Consider the following 15,730-nt stretch of genomic DNA (forward strand, 5'->3'; position numbering starts at 1 on the left):
TATTTGTGTACAGCACTTTATGATAAAATGATTTGACTACATACAAATATACAATATTCATTATACAGAGCATAGAAGCAGTGAATCACTAAAGAGCCACAAGTTTGACAAACTAGTCTGGCTTTTAGTCAGAGACTAAGCTTTGCCCTGGACCAAACACGTATTTTAGACTAAGACTAGGCTTAATATGTATCCTGAACCTTTCAGTGAAATACAAAAACCATTCATGTTAAGTCAAATACTAAAGCTCAACAAAGTGCTCAGAGTTTTCCATTCGAAACTCTTTAAACAAAAGCAGGGACTGACAGAGACTGTTTGGATGGATAACTTGTAGAAGGAGACATGACTTAGCAATCACTTAGCAATACATTTATAAACAAACCTATGGGAAAAATGAAATAAATGGATCTACAAGAAACTGATTGGACCGTACAAGATTGCACTATCACTGTAAAAAATAGTGTTCTATAAACAAAAATGTTGCTACAATTAAAAGTTTTGTCAGAGTAGTAGGATATTTGTTCATTAGTTTGGAAACATCAGTGTTACTTGCCAGCCTCCTTAGGGACTATGATTTGAGTACCTCTGCTTTAGTGATTGTTTGGAAGACACTAAAATACACAAGATTTAACTGAAAAAAACTAAACGTTGGAGAGATATGTAGTTCACGACAGAGAAACATCAGTCTGAGCCTTTCAAACGAGCAATGGCGTTTCTTAATAGCTTTTAAAAGACATTAGTGATTGTGCTATTCGTTGAGGGAGACTCTTGATTGAAGCTGAAAGGCGAATGCAGAGGCACACGGGAACGTAATGCTGCTAGGGGCTGAGGAGCTCGTCCTCGATGCACAGGCTGCTGGGGAGGCAGAGCAAAGGTTGGATGGAGCTGCTGGTGCTCTGACTCTTCAGACTCTCAATGGACCCTGATGACCCTAAAAAGAGAACTACAATAAGTTGTTGTGACAGGAATGTATTGACGCAGCTGTTATGAGCATAACGTTGTTCAATTTTTTAAGTAAAACAAACAAATGGGCTGTTAATGCAGCAAGATTGAAGGTAAAGCAACTGAAGTGTACGCTCAGCGGGCTACTCCTACATACCGTTATGAGCATTCCTCAACAGCAGTAGACCAGGACTCAGATGCTGATTGAGTTGAGAGTAAGTTCAGGTAGGATTAACACAGAGAAAGTTAGGAAACAGAGCAGCACAGAGGCACACAAGCATCAGGCTATAAAAGAAAGTCAAAGCCGAATTTTTTTCAAACATAAAGCATTTTATAAGTCATCCAGTTAGAAAATATGTCTGTCACATGATTAAACAAACTTGAATAAACAGACTAATAGTTGTCTTATAATATTAATATTGTATATTAATAATATTAATGTCTTCAACAGCTCTAGTTAAAAGCTTAAAAGTAACTGAATTTTAGAAACCAGGGGTTAAACAACAGATAGCCTTTGCACACTCGCTGAAAAAATACTGACACAGGAAGGAAGTGCAAGACAAGTTTGTAGCTTGTACAGAAGCAGTGCACTGAATTGTTGGGAGAATATTTAGCCGCTGATAACAGCCATGTGTGTGTACAAACTTAATGATGAATTAGACCTCACTTACCAGGCAGTGCTAGGTCTGCTGAAGGATCACTCTCAGTGCGACTCAGGCTGCTGCGTGCACTGTGGCAGTCCTGCAGAATTTCACTCACAGACACCCCCACAGACCTGGCCTCTGATCCTGTCACACACACACACGCACACACACACACACATGAAAACAAGGCTGTTACACATTACACTTTAATCATTTTCAATGTCAGTGCTGAAAAATTTTATCAATCTACTTCCTGTTCCATATAAATGTACCTGTGTTTGGGGATCCTAGATCTGATTCTACACCATCTGCTGTTGCCTGGTGTGATGGGGAAAAGGACAAGACAGCATTTAAGCACTGAACAGCTGCAATAATATTGCACCCGATTCCAAAGAAATTGGGATGCTGTGTAAAATGTAAATAAAATGATGCAATAGTGCCCTCAGGCTGCCCTGCATTTAAAACAGGCATAATTCTGTAATGAAAATCCCTACAGGGGTTTAGAAACCCCTCAGAAATCATTGTAAACACAGTCCGCCATGCCAATACACAAATGTAGGTTCAAGCTCTATCATGCAAAAAAAAGAAGGCATACACAAACAAGATCCAGAAACGCTGCTGATTTCTTTGGGCCAAAGCTCAGTTAAACTTGAGTGGAAAACTGTCCTGTGGTTGGACAAATTATAATGTGACTTTTATTTTTTAAAATCATGGACATCGCATCTCCCGAACACAAAAACCATAAACTCCATCAACTGGTCTCCTCTGTTTATTTAAAAGTACTTTTTTTTGTTGGAATATTTGTAGGAATATTTGATATGTTTTTTATGTTCTTCTGTGCATAAAATGTGGGTTTATAAAATTATTGCATTCTGTTTTTATTTACAGCTTGCCAAATGTTTGGGAATAGGGGATGTATACAGTTACTACAATGCCGTTTGTTACCATAATGTTTCCTTATTTTACTGAATGAGCCAAAAAAAAAAAAGAAAAAAAAAAAAGGCAATTTGGTCATGTGATTCATTTTTTAAAACTCATTTTATGAATTAGGTCAACAATCTAGGCTCTAAAATTATAATGGGTTGTTTCTATATAAAAAGAAGAGCCAACAAAGTCTAATGGAGAATACACACAAAATTCACAGGCTCAATGAATGGTTTCAAGTATGAATATAAATAATTTACTATGGCCTTCAAAATCACCTCTTCTAAACTTAGATCAAAAGACCAGTGGGAACTGTCTGCCACAATCTAAATATTATTGAGTACAGGTAGTCGTCGACTTACGACCTATGCAACTTACGACCATTACGACCACAATCGCTAGCCACGGCGTACGACAGTGCGTACCAGCTTCCGGCATAATTTCACACTACTGTACATATAGCCTACTCTACTTACGACCAAATTGTGTTACGACCCAATCGACTACCTGTAAATATCTATCCCATCAATCCCATTTAATCAGTTCCACAGATTCAAAGGCATGTCACAAAAAAAAAAAAAAAAAAAAATATATATATATATATATATATATATATATACACAGTACAGACCAAAAGTTTGGACACACCTGCTCATTCAAAGAGTTTTCTTTATTTTCATGACTATGAAAATTGTAGAGTCACACTGAAGGCATCAAAACTATGAATTAACACATGTGGAATTATATACAAAACAAAAAAGTGTGAAACAACTGAAAATGTCATATTGTAGGTTCTTCAAAGTAGCCATCTTTTGCTTAGATTACTGCTTTGCACACTCTTGGCATTCTCTTGATGCCTACTTTGAAGAACCTACAATATGACATATTTTCAGTTCACTTTTTGTTATGTATATAATTCCACATGTGTTAATTCATAGTTTTGATGCCTTCAGTGTGACTTCTACAATTTTCATAGTCATGAAAATAAAGAAAACTCTTGAATGAGGAGGTGTGTCCAAACTTTGGTCTGTACTGTATATATAATATATATAAACTTTTGGTCTGTACTGTATATATATATATATATATATATATATATATATATATATATATATATATATATATATATATATATATATTTTTTTTTTTTTTTTCCTTTTCTTTTTCAAATTTATCATCTATTTATAATTTTTTTGCAAAGCACTTTGAGATGCATTCCATGAATAAGAATGTTGTGATGATGTGAAATGAAAGACAGAAAAGAAAAATCATAACAGACAGACAGTAAACAGCATACATAGGTAAAGAATATAAGGTTTTTTTAATCAAATATGTGAAAGAGCAGTGATGCTGTATGTGGGCGAGATGTTGCAAGCAGACCTCGGTGAGAGCTGGACTGTAGGGCCGCAAAGAACGAGGCTGAACATCAGACAGATGCTCCTCATCCTCCTCCTCCTGGATAGGAGATGTGGGGGAGCGTGTAGACCTGCAGAAAATAACAACATATACAGGAGGCATGTACTCATAAAGAAGGAGGTCTGAAGCTACAGACAATTTCCTGATCACATGTCAGCATTGTGAATCATGTATGATCAAATCATATTAGTTTGTTCACATTTTACAGTGAGGGAAATAATTATTTGATTCCCTGCTGATTTTGTGGGTTTACCCCTTTACAAAGAAATCAAGTGTCTAGATTTTTTATGGTAGGAATATTTTAACACAGAGACAGAATATTTAAAAAAAATAGTTAAAAAAAGGTTAACAATTAATTTGTATTTGATCCTCTACCAAATTAGCAAGAATTTGGAATTCCTCACACCCAAATTAGCCCTCTACCTTTAAGAAAGTACTCCTAAAGGGACAATAAACAATAACATACAGCAAAGACAACATTCTGATGGTCTTGTAGCCCATTTGCAGGTCTGTACCTGACATCTTTTGACAGCTCTTTGTTCTTGCCCATGGTGGTGAAGAGATTTGAATGGAAGAGTTAGATTCTGTGACGTGTCTTTTATACACATAACGAGTTGATATTAGGAATACTTTCTTGTAGGGAGTGGACTAATTTGGGTGTGTGTGTAAATACTGAGTGTGTGTAGGTTACATGAAGATTTACATATGAACATATGAAAATCCATTTTTAAACAAAATACCAAAGCCTAGTTAATGTCTTGCCCTGGCACAGTGCATTGCTCTTGCTGAACAATTCCAGTGTCAAAATGTTTCATATATTGAATGATGTAAAATACAAAGAAAATCTAAATATTTGTGCAAATCTACTGCTCCAACATGCAAATACATCCTCTACAACTGTGTCTCCAAATTTGTAGTTACAGGGGAATTACCACACACAGTCTGGCTGGAAAAGTCAGATGTACAAAGTACTTTTGTCCCAATAATGTGTATGTGTGGCTTGGATCTGAATAGGGACAAGTCTGAGTTCAGAATAGGAATAATATTTATGAAACCTCTTTCTTTCGGCTTCTCCCGTTAGGGGTCGCCACAGCGGATCCTCCGCACGTTTGATTTGGCACATGTTTTACGCTGGATGCCCTTCCTAACGTAACCCTCCCCAATTTATCCGGGCTTGGGACCGGCACTGAGAGTGGCTGGGGATGGTTCCCTGACCGGGAATCGAACCCGGGTCGCAGCGGTGGGAGCGCTGTGTCTATGAAACCTCAATTAGCTTTAATCAGTTTAATATAAGGATATATTAAATTCTTAATGTATATTATTGTCTTTTCTAAGTTCCTGTTTATTTGTTGATTATTATGCAATAGTATGATGTACAGATGGGAACAGTCCCTGTAATAATGGGCAGTAAAGAAATCACTACAGTAAAAAAAGATTGCTATATTTAACAGTTGCATGATATGGAATTACCCATCTGGTGACTTGCTGAGTTTGGATTTCAAAGCTGCTGGATCTGCACTGAGCTCCACAGTGCTCTGCTGCTTTATGCTCAGGGTCAGTGGGTCACCCATTTCACCTGAGTACTGGACCTCTTCATACAGAGGGGCTGAGGGCAGAGCAGGAGACACAGGCTGCACGCCGTTCAGGGCCTCCAGCAGGGACACTGGCTCGTAGCCTGGAGGAATGTTCTCAGAGTTCTGTAGACCAATGTAAGAGGTTTAAATGTGAGCATGGTCAAAACGCTGTCAGATCACTTATTATGTTTAAATCATATCGCAAATATTAATCCACAAAGATTATTTCCTATTATGTAAACACAGTCCATTTGCCAAGTTCATGATTACAGAAGAAAGATAGGATAATTTGTTTTTTAAAATATAAACTATCCATAGTTTTATACCGAATTCTCTGTATTGTCTGAGCTCTGAGATAGCACCGGACTGAAGGGGACAGAGGAGAGCATTCCTGCAGGTTTCTTCCTCACTGCACGGATTTGTAGCAGTGCTCTAAAGGCTAGTTAAAAAAAAAAGGTCATGTAAGTACAAAAGAACAGAAACTGATGCATTACAAATAAGCAAACACAGCTGTTGCCCCCCCCACCCCTCCTCTTTAACAGGAGTACAAATGCTACCACATGTTACCAGAGGTTAGCAAATGTTACCAGCAACAATAGAGGTAAACATTTACAAATATTTTTGTAAAAGAAAAAAGGGCTTTGTTTCTTATTTGCTTGCCTGGATTGAGCACAGGGGCTTTTTACACTTTGTCTTTTTACACTATCACACTGACAAACTAACATTTTTGCAATCTACAATAGTTTAAAATTTAAGGATGAAAAAACCTATAAAAACAAAAATCTGAATAACTCATCAAATCAATGTGGACTAATCAATGTGTAATCTTTTCTAACAATTACTTGCATATACATTGACCTGTTGCCATTTGACAAAGACCATGTGTGTGTGAAAGAATAACTAAGATTGTCTTCAAGCCTCTTTAAACAGAGCACTGTGTGCCACAATATACTGTCCAGCAGATGTCAGTGTGTTTCAAAAGTCAGTTACACAAAAAGCACTGCAAACATGAACAGTAGCAATAATTTACAACCGCATTCAATTAATATAAAAACAGACAATACAGAACAACAGAAAAAGACACTGGAACAAACACTCTGCCTCTAGTTCTATATGAAATGTATTATCATGCTAAGAAAACATTACTGGACCTGGTTTAATAACCAGCCAATACAGCAGAAGTGTATGCATTGATTAATGAGATGCTCACGCAGTCGGCAGATTGGGCAGTTGTTGGCTTGGTAACGTAGCGTGTCAGCACACGCATTGCAGAGACAAAGGTGCCTGCAGGGGAGAATGAGTGTGTCGCGTAGGTCTGACAGGCACACCACACACTCGCTGCTGTTGTCACTGTTCTCATCCTCTACAGACTGAGAGGAAAATGAAAAAAAAAGCGCTGTCATATAACACAAAGATTTATTACACAGAAACCTCTGTAAAAACAGTTTGCTGTAAATTATTAGTGAAGGAATGTGGGTCAATACTTCCTTGACATTGCTTTATGTCATTGGTTTTATCACAGTAGCATGAATTACCTTTGTCTCTTGGTTGTTCTTATTCTCTATGCCATAAATCTCCTGGAGTAGGTAGCTGACACGATCAACCTGTATGTTGTCATCGGTGCAAGAAGAGATTATGTACACTGGGACAAGAGGTAAGCAGAAAGGTCATGTTTGCCCTAAAGTGTTTTGGCTGACAACAACTTTGGACAGTTTTTATAATGTAACCTGCTTCCATTGCTATTACCTCTATCTACTGCTAGTGCATTTAGTCAGAGGTATTGGTAGGAAGACACAATAATAGGGGTTAATGTGTCCCCCTACCACTACCTCTGACTAAATGCACTAGCAGTAGATAGAAGTAATACCTCTTCATAGTTAATAAATGTACACATTAAACTGGTGAAGAAAAAACATATTACCAAAGCAAAAAAAAGCATATAGTGAAGCAACACTTATAACTCTTTCACCACACTTACAATCTGCTTCTGTTTCAAAGGCTTCACTGAAAAACTGCCATCAACATGCTGTGCAAAAAGAAACAAATAAGACATTGTAATTTTATTATCGTATTAATATATCTTTATTCACAAATGTTTCCTAAAATATTTTGCTCAATTATTGTAAATATGCATTTTATATGTAAAATAACATGCATCTAACCAAATCACATTATTCCATTTAATATTCATACAAAATTCACTGCATACCCGTTCAAATGCTGCTAAAAGTACATGTGCGTGTCCAACGACATCTGTAACAGCCAAGAACATCAATCAAATGGACTAGTACAATTAATCATTGCATTTATTACATACAATTTAACAATAGTTAAGATTTTGTCCTATTAGCGCTATGTAGCCTACCATCTCCATCATCCACAACTGCATGAATCACCAGAGGGAAAACACCCCTGTCCAAATCGAAGTTCAGCTAAAAAAAAAGTTTGCACAACTTAAAATCATACAAAATCTATTCATTTCAAATAAATAAAGTTTCAGGGTTTATAATCGAAATAAAAGGAGAGTGTGAAAAATAAGTCGTGTAATATATGTGTAATATAGAATATGTGTGGAAAACTGTCTGAAGAATCAGCAGTAATAACTACGTTGGATGTTAGTTAGTCCTGCTGTCGGGGGAAATCTGGGCCTGGGGTCAATAAGGCACCCAGGAGGGTATAATAGTCCAAATTCTTTTATTCTGTTAATCAAACAAATAATACTATAAATGGCCAAAAATGTCAGCCTATGCTTCAATTGCAATTTATCCATTATGTTATTATTTTCCAAATTTGGTAAAATGATTTGTTTTACTGCATTTTTGAAGTTGGAGCTTCCACAACCACTCCCTTGTGGCTACTAACCCCTGTGGGGTAATTGTCTTTATATGTTGAAAGTCTTAAGCTATATATTAGTTTCATTTATGTTTGCTAAGATATTACTTAACCAAGTTAGACATGTAGGTAAGAAAAAAGAAAAATAGACTGTCTATAAAAACTATATAGCTAAACATATGTGGACACCTGACAATCACAGCCATATGTGTTCCTTCTACAGACTGTTGCTTTTAAAGCACACAATTGTATAGTATGTCTTTGCATGGCTTTAGCATTTCTAGGCTTTTTATTAAAGAGGTCCAAACATGCATGAAAATGCTTTCATGCACAAATCAAGGCCAATAAAAACATTGTCTGCAAGGCTAATGTGGAAGAACTGAATGCCTTTGGGATGAAACAGAGCACTGCCTGCTCACCCAACAGCAGTTTCTGACCTCACTAACGATCTTTTGACTGAATGAGCATAAATAACCCTGTCATGCTCCAAAATCTAACAGAAAGCCTTTCCAGAAGAGTGGAGGTTATTGTAACAGTAACAAGGGAGCAACTGCATCCTCTTCTTATTCTTCTTTCGGCTGCTCCCATTAGGGGTCGCCACAGCGAATCATCTCCATACCCCTCTGTCCTCTACATCTGCCTCTTTCAACCCAACTACCTGCACATCTTCCCTCACCACATCCATAAAACTTCTCATTGGTCTTCCTCTTTTCCTCCTTCCTGGTGGCTTCATCCTCAGCATTCTCCTACTGATATACCCCATGTCCCTCCTTTGCACATGTCCAAACCATCTCAATCTCGCCTCCCTCACCTTGTGAGGACATCCTACATGCGCTATCCCTCTAATAAACTAATTTCTAATCTTGTCCATCGTCGTCACTCCTAGTTATAACCTCAACATCTTCAGCTCTGCTACCTCCAGCTCCACCTCCTGTCTTTTACTCAATGCCACTGTCTCTAAACCATAAAAAAAAAAATCACAGGTCTCCCCACAGTCCTATAAACTTTCCCTTTCACTCTTGCGAATACTCTTCTATCACAAATCACTCCTGCCACTGTTCTCCACCCACTCCACCCTGCCTGCACTCTTTTCTTCACTCTTCTAACACACTCTCCATTACTTTGCACTGTTGACCCCAGGTACCTGAACTCCTCCACCTTCTCCACCTCTTCTCCCTGCAACCGCACCACTCCACTGCCCTCCCTCTCATTCACACACATGTACTCTGTCTTACTCTTACTGACTTTCATTCCCCTTCTCTCCAGCGCATACCTTCACCTCTCCAGGCTCTTCTCAACCTGCTCCCTTCTCTCACCACATATAACAATATTATCCGCAAACATCATAGTCCACGGAGACTCCTGTCTGACCTCGTCCGTCAACATGTCCATCACCACTGCAAACAGGAAAGGGCTCAGAGCCGATCCTTGATGCAGTCCAACCTCCACCTTGAACCAGTCTGTCGTTCCTACTGCACACTTCAGTCACACTGTCCTCATACATGTCCTGCACCACCCTCACATACTTCTCTGACACACCTGACTTCCTCATACAATACCACAACTGCTCTCTCGGCACACTGTCGTACGCTTTCTCTAAATCCGCAAACACACAATGCAACTCCTTCTGACCTTCTCTATACTTCTCCATTAACATTCTCAAAGTAAATAATGCGTCTGTGGTGCTCTTCCTCAGCATGAAACCATACTGTTGCTCACAGATGGTCACCTCTTCTCTCAGCCTGGCTTCCACTACTCTTTCCCATAACTTCATGGTGTGACTGATCAACTTTATTTCCCTGTAGTTACTGCAGTTCTGCACATCTCCCTTATTCTTAAACCAGAACACTCTGTCTCTTTGTCTTTCTATTTCCAGATGTCACACCAAGTGCCTTTCTAGCTGTCTCCCTAATCACTTCTGCAGTAGTTGCCCAATCATCCAGCACCTCTTCACCACCACCGAGCCCCTGTCTGACCTCTTCCCCGAATCTCACACTATAGTCTTTCTCCTTTAGTTTCCACCATCTTATTCTTCTTTCAGTCTTCACACTCCTCCTCCTCTTCTTCATCTCCGAAACCATCCTACAGACCACCATCCGATGCTGTCTAGCCACACTGTCCCCTGCCGACACCTTACAGTCTCCAATCTCCTTCAGGTTGCAATTGCATAATAATGCTTTTTGGAATGGTAACAAGTAAATATGGGTGTGATAGTCAGGTGTCCATGTACTTTTGTCCAAGTAGTATATAGAAGCAAGAATTAATATCAACACAGAATAAGTTATATTTGTATTTGTATGTTTTGCATGTGTTTCTTCACTGTGTCCTCTCTCCAGTAATACTGCTAATCTTCTAATAAAATATTGTACCTTTGCAGTACAAGTTTCATAATAAGGTTGTTTATTAAACATTTAAAATGCACAGCAATTAGCAAATGGCATGTTCAATATTTATGTTTCTCACCTCCTCTGGTTTCCATTTAGTAAAATCAATCGTGAAAGATGGCAGAGAAAACTGCTGGTTTATCCCTCGCTTATAGCAGACTGTCTCAGATGCCATAGCTGGTGTTTTTGGAGTATAGCTTTGAAAACAAATATCATTCATGAATATGTTGCACTTGCCAAGCCTAAAGCTACAGTGCAGTGCTATTCTACATTTAAATGTACAAGCAACCATCAGCCTGCATATGACCCATTAAAGATAAGCTAAGTGTTTTTTATGTTATGTATACGCTCAGACGAATTTGTGTGTGTGCTGCAGTTTCCATAGCATTGTAGAAGCTGACTAAAGGAGTGTTGTATTTCTTTGGGCTCACATAACAAAGGCAGAGACTACAGTATGTCATAATCGCATGACCTACATGCTTTGACCTGTAACAATCCCAAACAACTGCAGCATCTGGCTATAATCTTCAGCACATTAACAATGTAAAAACACATCATTTGTATTATTTACTGTAAATACTTACACTGCCACTCCATTAGAAAACTCTTCAAAAGCCTGACAGTATAGTGTTATGGCCACCCTGGCGTCGGTGTCAAAGTAAAACTCCACACCATACAAAACTCCTGCATTTGCAGCTTCCTCTGTAGTGTTTTCAGCTTCCGCTTTGTACCTGATAACGTAGTGCAAAGGCAACATCTAAATCATTCTTACTTTTGTGTTCAAATATTAGTCTCATGATGCTAAACGAAAGTACCTAACAAGCCGCAAAGAGTCTTTCCTGATGTTCACTAGACTTCTCAGGGTCTTCACAGGCTCGTGAGGTGCAGGGGTCACATAGGGAAACTAAGACAACGAAAAGGAAAAATAGCATCATATCATTTCCAGTACTCAAAGGGCACCTAAAATCGTTCAGTATTCTTACCTGTACTGGTCTGTTGCCTAAAAAATTCAAATCCATGTTTTCACCAAACAGATATCCTTCAGGATGGGGCGTGTCAAATTTCTGGCCTCCCATAAAAAAGTGGCTGGTGAAATAATTTCCTGTAATTTGGAATTGACATATTAATCATTAATAAGAACTTCAAGTGGTTCAAGACTGCTTGCTTCCAGAACAGTATGTTGAATTTCCTGTTTAACGCTCACTGCCTGGCTTAAGCAGGTAAATCCCAAAACCGGGCTGCATTCCAGCTGCAACTGATGGAACTGTGATAGCTGTATGCATTGCAAAGTCAGAGGAATTCACAGTGGGATCCAGAAATGGCCAGTTTTAGGACATACAGCCAGGGATCTGTGACTTCATGAAGAATGTGAAGGAGTTCTATAGTAACTCTATTACTGTTATGGTTTACAGTTAGAATTATTGGCATGGATTATAATGACAAACAATACTGTGCAAATGTTTTAGGGAGTTGTGAAAAAATGCTGTAAAGTGGAATGCTTTCAAAAATAAGTGTTTGTTTATTTTTATCAATTAACAAAATGGAAAGCAAAAAGAAATCCAAATCAAATCAATATGTGGTGAGATTCGTTTGACTTTCGGTTCTTAATTTTGCACACTTTGTGCACTTGCCCAAAGTCCGGGATTTTGTAGGATCAGTATCAGGTGTATGATTAACCCATTATAACCCATTATAGCAGGTGCTAATGATCTTCAATTACATATGTAGATTTAAATACCATGATGAACTGAAACATAAACAGCTGTGTAAGAGGCTTAAAACCGGGTGAGGAATAGCTAAACTCTACTATTAAAATAAAGTTGTAGAAGGCAGTTTCATGTAACAGGTCCTTCACCATGGCAAATTTGAGCTTAGCAACAAAACACAAGATAGTTATACTGCATCAGCAAAGTCTATCTCAGGCCAAGATCTCGAAGCAGACTGGGGTTTTAAGATGTGTTGTTCAAGCTACATCGAAGGAGCAAAGAAATGGAAAATGTTGACGACTGTAGATGCATCATGCTTACTTCACTTCAACATCGGAAGCAGTGTCATCGGCCAAGAAAACCAATGGGACCCAGGTACACTCATTTACAGTCTGGAGAAGTCTGGATAGAAGTGGTATTCAAGGAATCATTTTGGCCATAAAGACATACCTCTGACGTGGAAATAAGGCTAAAAGACTCAACAATGCACAAGTTTATAGGAGTACTGGAGTGCAGAAAATGGTAGCAGGTGTTCTTAACTGATGAGTCAAAATCTGAGATATTTGGCTGTAGCAGGAGGCAAGTTGTTTGCCAGAGGGCTGAAAAGTGGTACAATAATTAGTGTCTGCAGGCAACAATAAAGCATGGTGGAGGTTCCTTGCAAGTTTGGGCTGCCTTTCTGCAAATGGAGTTGGAGATTTGGTCAGGAATAATGGTGTCCTTAATGCTGAGAAATGCAGGCAGACATTTATCCATCATGCAATACAATCAGGGAGGCATCCAAATGGCCTATCAGCATAGAGAAGAACCAGGAGTCCTGGAAGTAATCGTTTTTGGCCCTTGAGTCCTGATCTCAATTTCATTGAACCTGTCTGGGATTACATGAAGAGACAGGGGGATTTAAGGCAGCCTACATCCACAGAAGATCTGTGGTTAGTTCTCCAGGATGTTTTGGACAACTTACTTGCCGAATTCCTTCAAAAACTGTGTGCAAGAAGCCTACTGTACCTAGAAGAATAAAAAAATGTTTCAAAGGCAAAGGGTGCACAGCAAATATTGAGTTGATTTAAATTTCTCCTCTGTTCATTTTGTTAAATGTTAAAAGAAACTATTTACATACTTTATTCATTCATTCATTTTTTGTTATTTTGTTTATATACATATATAAACAAAATATATATACATTTTTTTATATATTCCTTTTTTTCCCACCTGCCTTAAACTTCTGCACAGAACTCTATGTATTGCCTCTGTTGTATGGACTCAAATTTGAATATGTAATATGTAATGAGTATTGGTGAAAGAGATCCCTGTCTGCAAAAAGTTTGGGAATTCTTGGCATGTGACAGCATAAGGCAAATCTGATTGCTGAAATCACTTGGCAAAAGTAATGCCACCCCAACCCACCCCCCACACATACACACTCACAATCCTATGACCCGTACTAACTGTTAGTCAGGTCTGGGCCACAATTTGCATATCATTTGCATGTTATTAGATGTAATGTACGCTCTTACCGGATTTGGGAGGATATCTGTAAGCAGAATTGGCTTGAATATCGATATCTTCAACTCCAGCAATTCTCCGACTAAGTATTGAGCCCATGTTTAGGCAGTGATGTCCTGCTGAAAAGCCTGGAGCTATAAGAAAGCAGGGAGTAGAGCGGATTTTAGAAGCTGCTTCACGCTGATTTAGCTGCTGTGTTTTTTCCCACCGTTACATATGGATTCCCATCTTTCCTAAAAATATTAGAGTCATCGCTGATCCCAGATCAGTACAATCCTATACAAAAGAATATGCTGAACACACACTCACGGCGGTAGAGCTCAGACAAAATAAAGGTGGATTAAATAAATATGTATATATATAAAAATGCCTAATATAAACAACACTCCAACAGTGATCCAGACTCGAGACTGGAAACAACACGAGCAGCCCCGCGAGACGTGAGTTCATAGCGCTAAGCATCATGGGATATGTAGTGAATAAAGACACGAACGACTCTGCATCAACACATCAAAATTAATTACATTGATTCAACATATATAAACCCTGTTTCTAAACACAGGTAGCGAAAAATACTACAGTAATAACCATTAATATTACATTATGTGGATTATTTAGCTGTAACAGCATGGGGCCAGGTGTTAAATTCCCCGTAAACTACAGCAATTTACCCAGACATTGTTTCTACTGTCATAAAGCATATCATAATGATATGACATAGGACATACTGACATGTTTAATTGATATTAAAATTAAACGTTTAAAAAACTTGCCACTTGACAGGATACAAAGCAGCCCGAACGTCTAGACTTCAGACAATCCCATTGACCTTCAAGTCAAGTCAAGTTTATTTCTATTTGCAGCTTTACAGAATTTAACAGTTAAGGTGAGCGATGTGTATTTATCCCTGATGAGCAAACCGTGGCAGCTGTGGCAAGGAAAAACTCTCTTAGATGTTATGAAAAAGAAACCTTGAGAGGAACCAGACTCTAAAGGGGAACCCATCCTCATTTGGGTGATATCAAGAGTGTGATTATAAATCTTTAAACAATACAGAACACTGGAGAGTGAGAACTAACATGAGCACTGGAATGTAAGTTTATGAGTAATGTCCTGTTTACAGTCTTATACAGTCAGTTGAGATTACGAAACCAGGAGCTACTGAGCAGCTCATAAAATAGCTCAACATTTGCGATGCTGAGCAACTAAGCGATGATATTGAGCACTCCTTCAAAATATGTTCAATGCATGTACATGAAGAGACATCTCTGACAGAATTAAACATCATATACATGAGTGTGAAATAAACAAAACAACCCGTTTTTCATTAGAATATTGTTAAACGTAGATTATGTTAAATCCCTGTGCATGAGAAGGTATTACTGAATCTTTTTGCTACAGGTTATTTGTATGAGCACTCTCAGCTGTTATTGATCATTAAGATAATTTCTTACCAATTACCAACTCTGGTACAAATTATGTTATAAGTTAAATGTGGTACTGGCATAAGTCACAATCTGATAACTGAGCCTGTGTGTATGAATATTTACTGTATGTGCGGTCTGGAGTCTAAAACAGGACTCCTCGACCACCAGGCCACCAATACCGTGCCGCACAGAAAAAATAAAAACTATTTTATTTTATTTCATTTCCATTGTATTGACTTTTATGATCTGCAAGATTTTTATCTATTTATCTGTGCCCTAATGTAAAAAAAAATAATAATTTAATATGCACAGTACTGTGTAATAGTATTATGTGTGTGATCCCCTCACCCCATCCCCCAATTCCATGAAAAGAAA

At 38.2% G+C, this 15,730-nt stretch overlaps 1 protein-coding gene across 3 annotated transcripts; it reads right to left on the reverse strand.

The window, feature by feature from the left end:
• mgrn1a (mahogunin, ring finger 1a) lies at positions 1–14,364 on the reverse strand. 3 transcript variants are annotated; one of them, XM_046853522.1, is made up of 17 exons: positions 14,238–14,364; positions 13,940–14,062; positions 11,700–11,818; positions 11,532–11,620; positions 11,301–11,447; positions 10,796–10,913; positions 7,866–7,932; positions 7,710–7,753; positions 7,479–7,526; positions 7,036–7,104; positions 6,711–6,870; positions 5,827–5,939; positions 5,397–5,623; positions 3,891–3,996; positions 1,859–1,904; positions 1,614–1,730; positions 1–931 (listed from the first exon to the last, which is right to left on the reverse strand). In XM_046853522.1, exons 2-17 carry the CDS (start codon positions 14,025–14,027, stop codon positions 819–821), a joined length of 1,671 nt encoding a protein of 556 aa, XP_046709478.1. In that variant the 5' UTR covers positions 14,028–14,062; positions 14,238–14,364; the 3' UTR covers positions 1–818. The 3 variants fall into 3 exon arrangements, with proteins under 3 accessions (XP_046709478.1, XP_046709476.1, XP_046709477.1); XM_046853520.1 differs by lacking the exon at positions 14,238–14,364 and adding an exon at positions 1,100–1,142; XM_046853521.1 differs by having other exon boundaries at positions 13,940–14,356.
• Between the last annotated feature and the right edge of the window lie 1,366 nt (positions 14,365–15,730).

The sequence above is a fragment of the Silurus meridionalis genome, chromosome 7, assembly GCF_014805685.1.
Source record: "Silurus meridionalis isolate SWU-2019-XX chromosome 7, ASM1480568v1, whole genome shotgun sequence".
Classification (NCBI taxonomy): Eukaryota; Metazoa; Chordata; class Actinopteri; order Siluriformes; family Siluridae; genus Silurus; species Silurus meridionalis.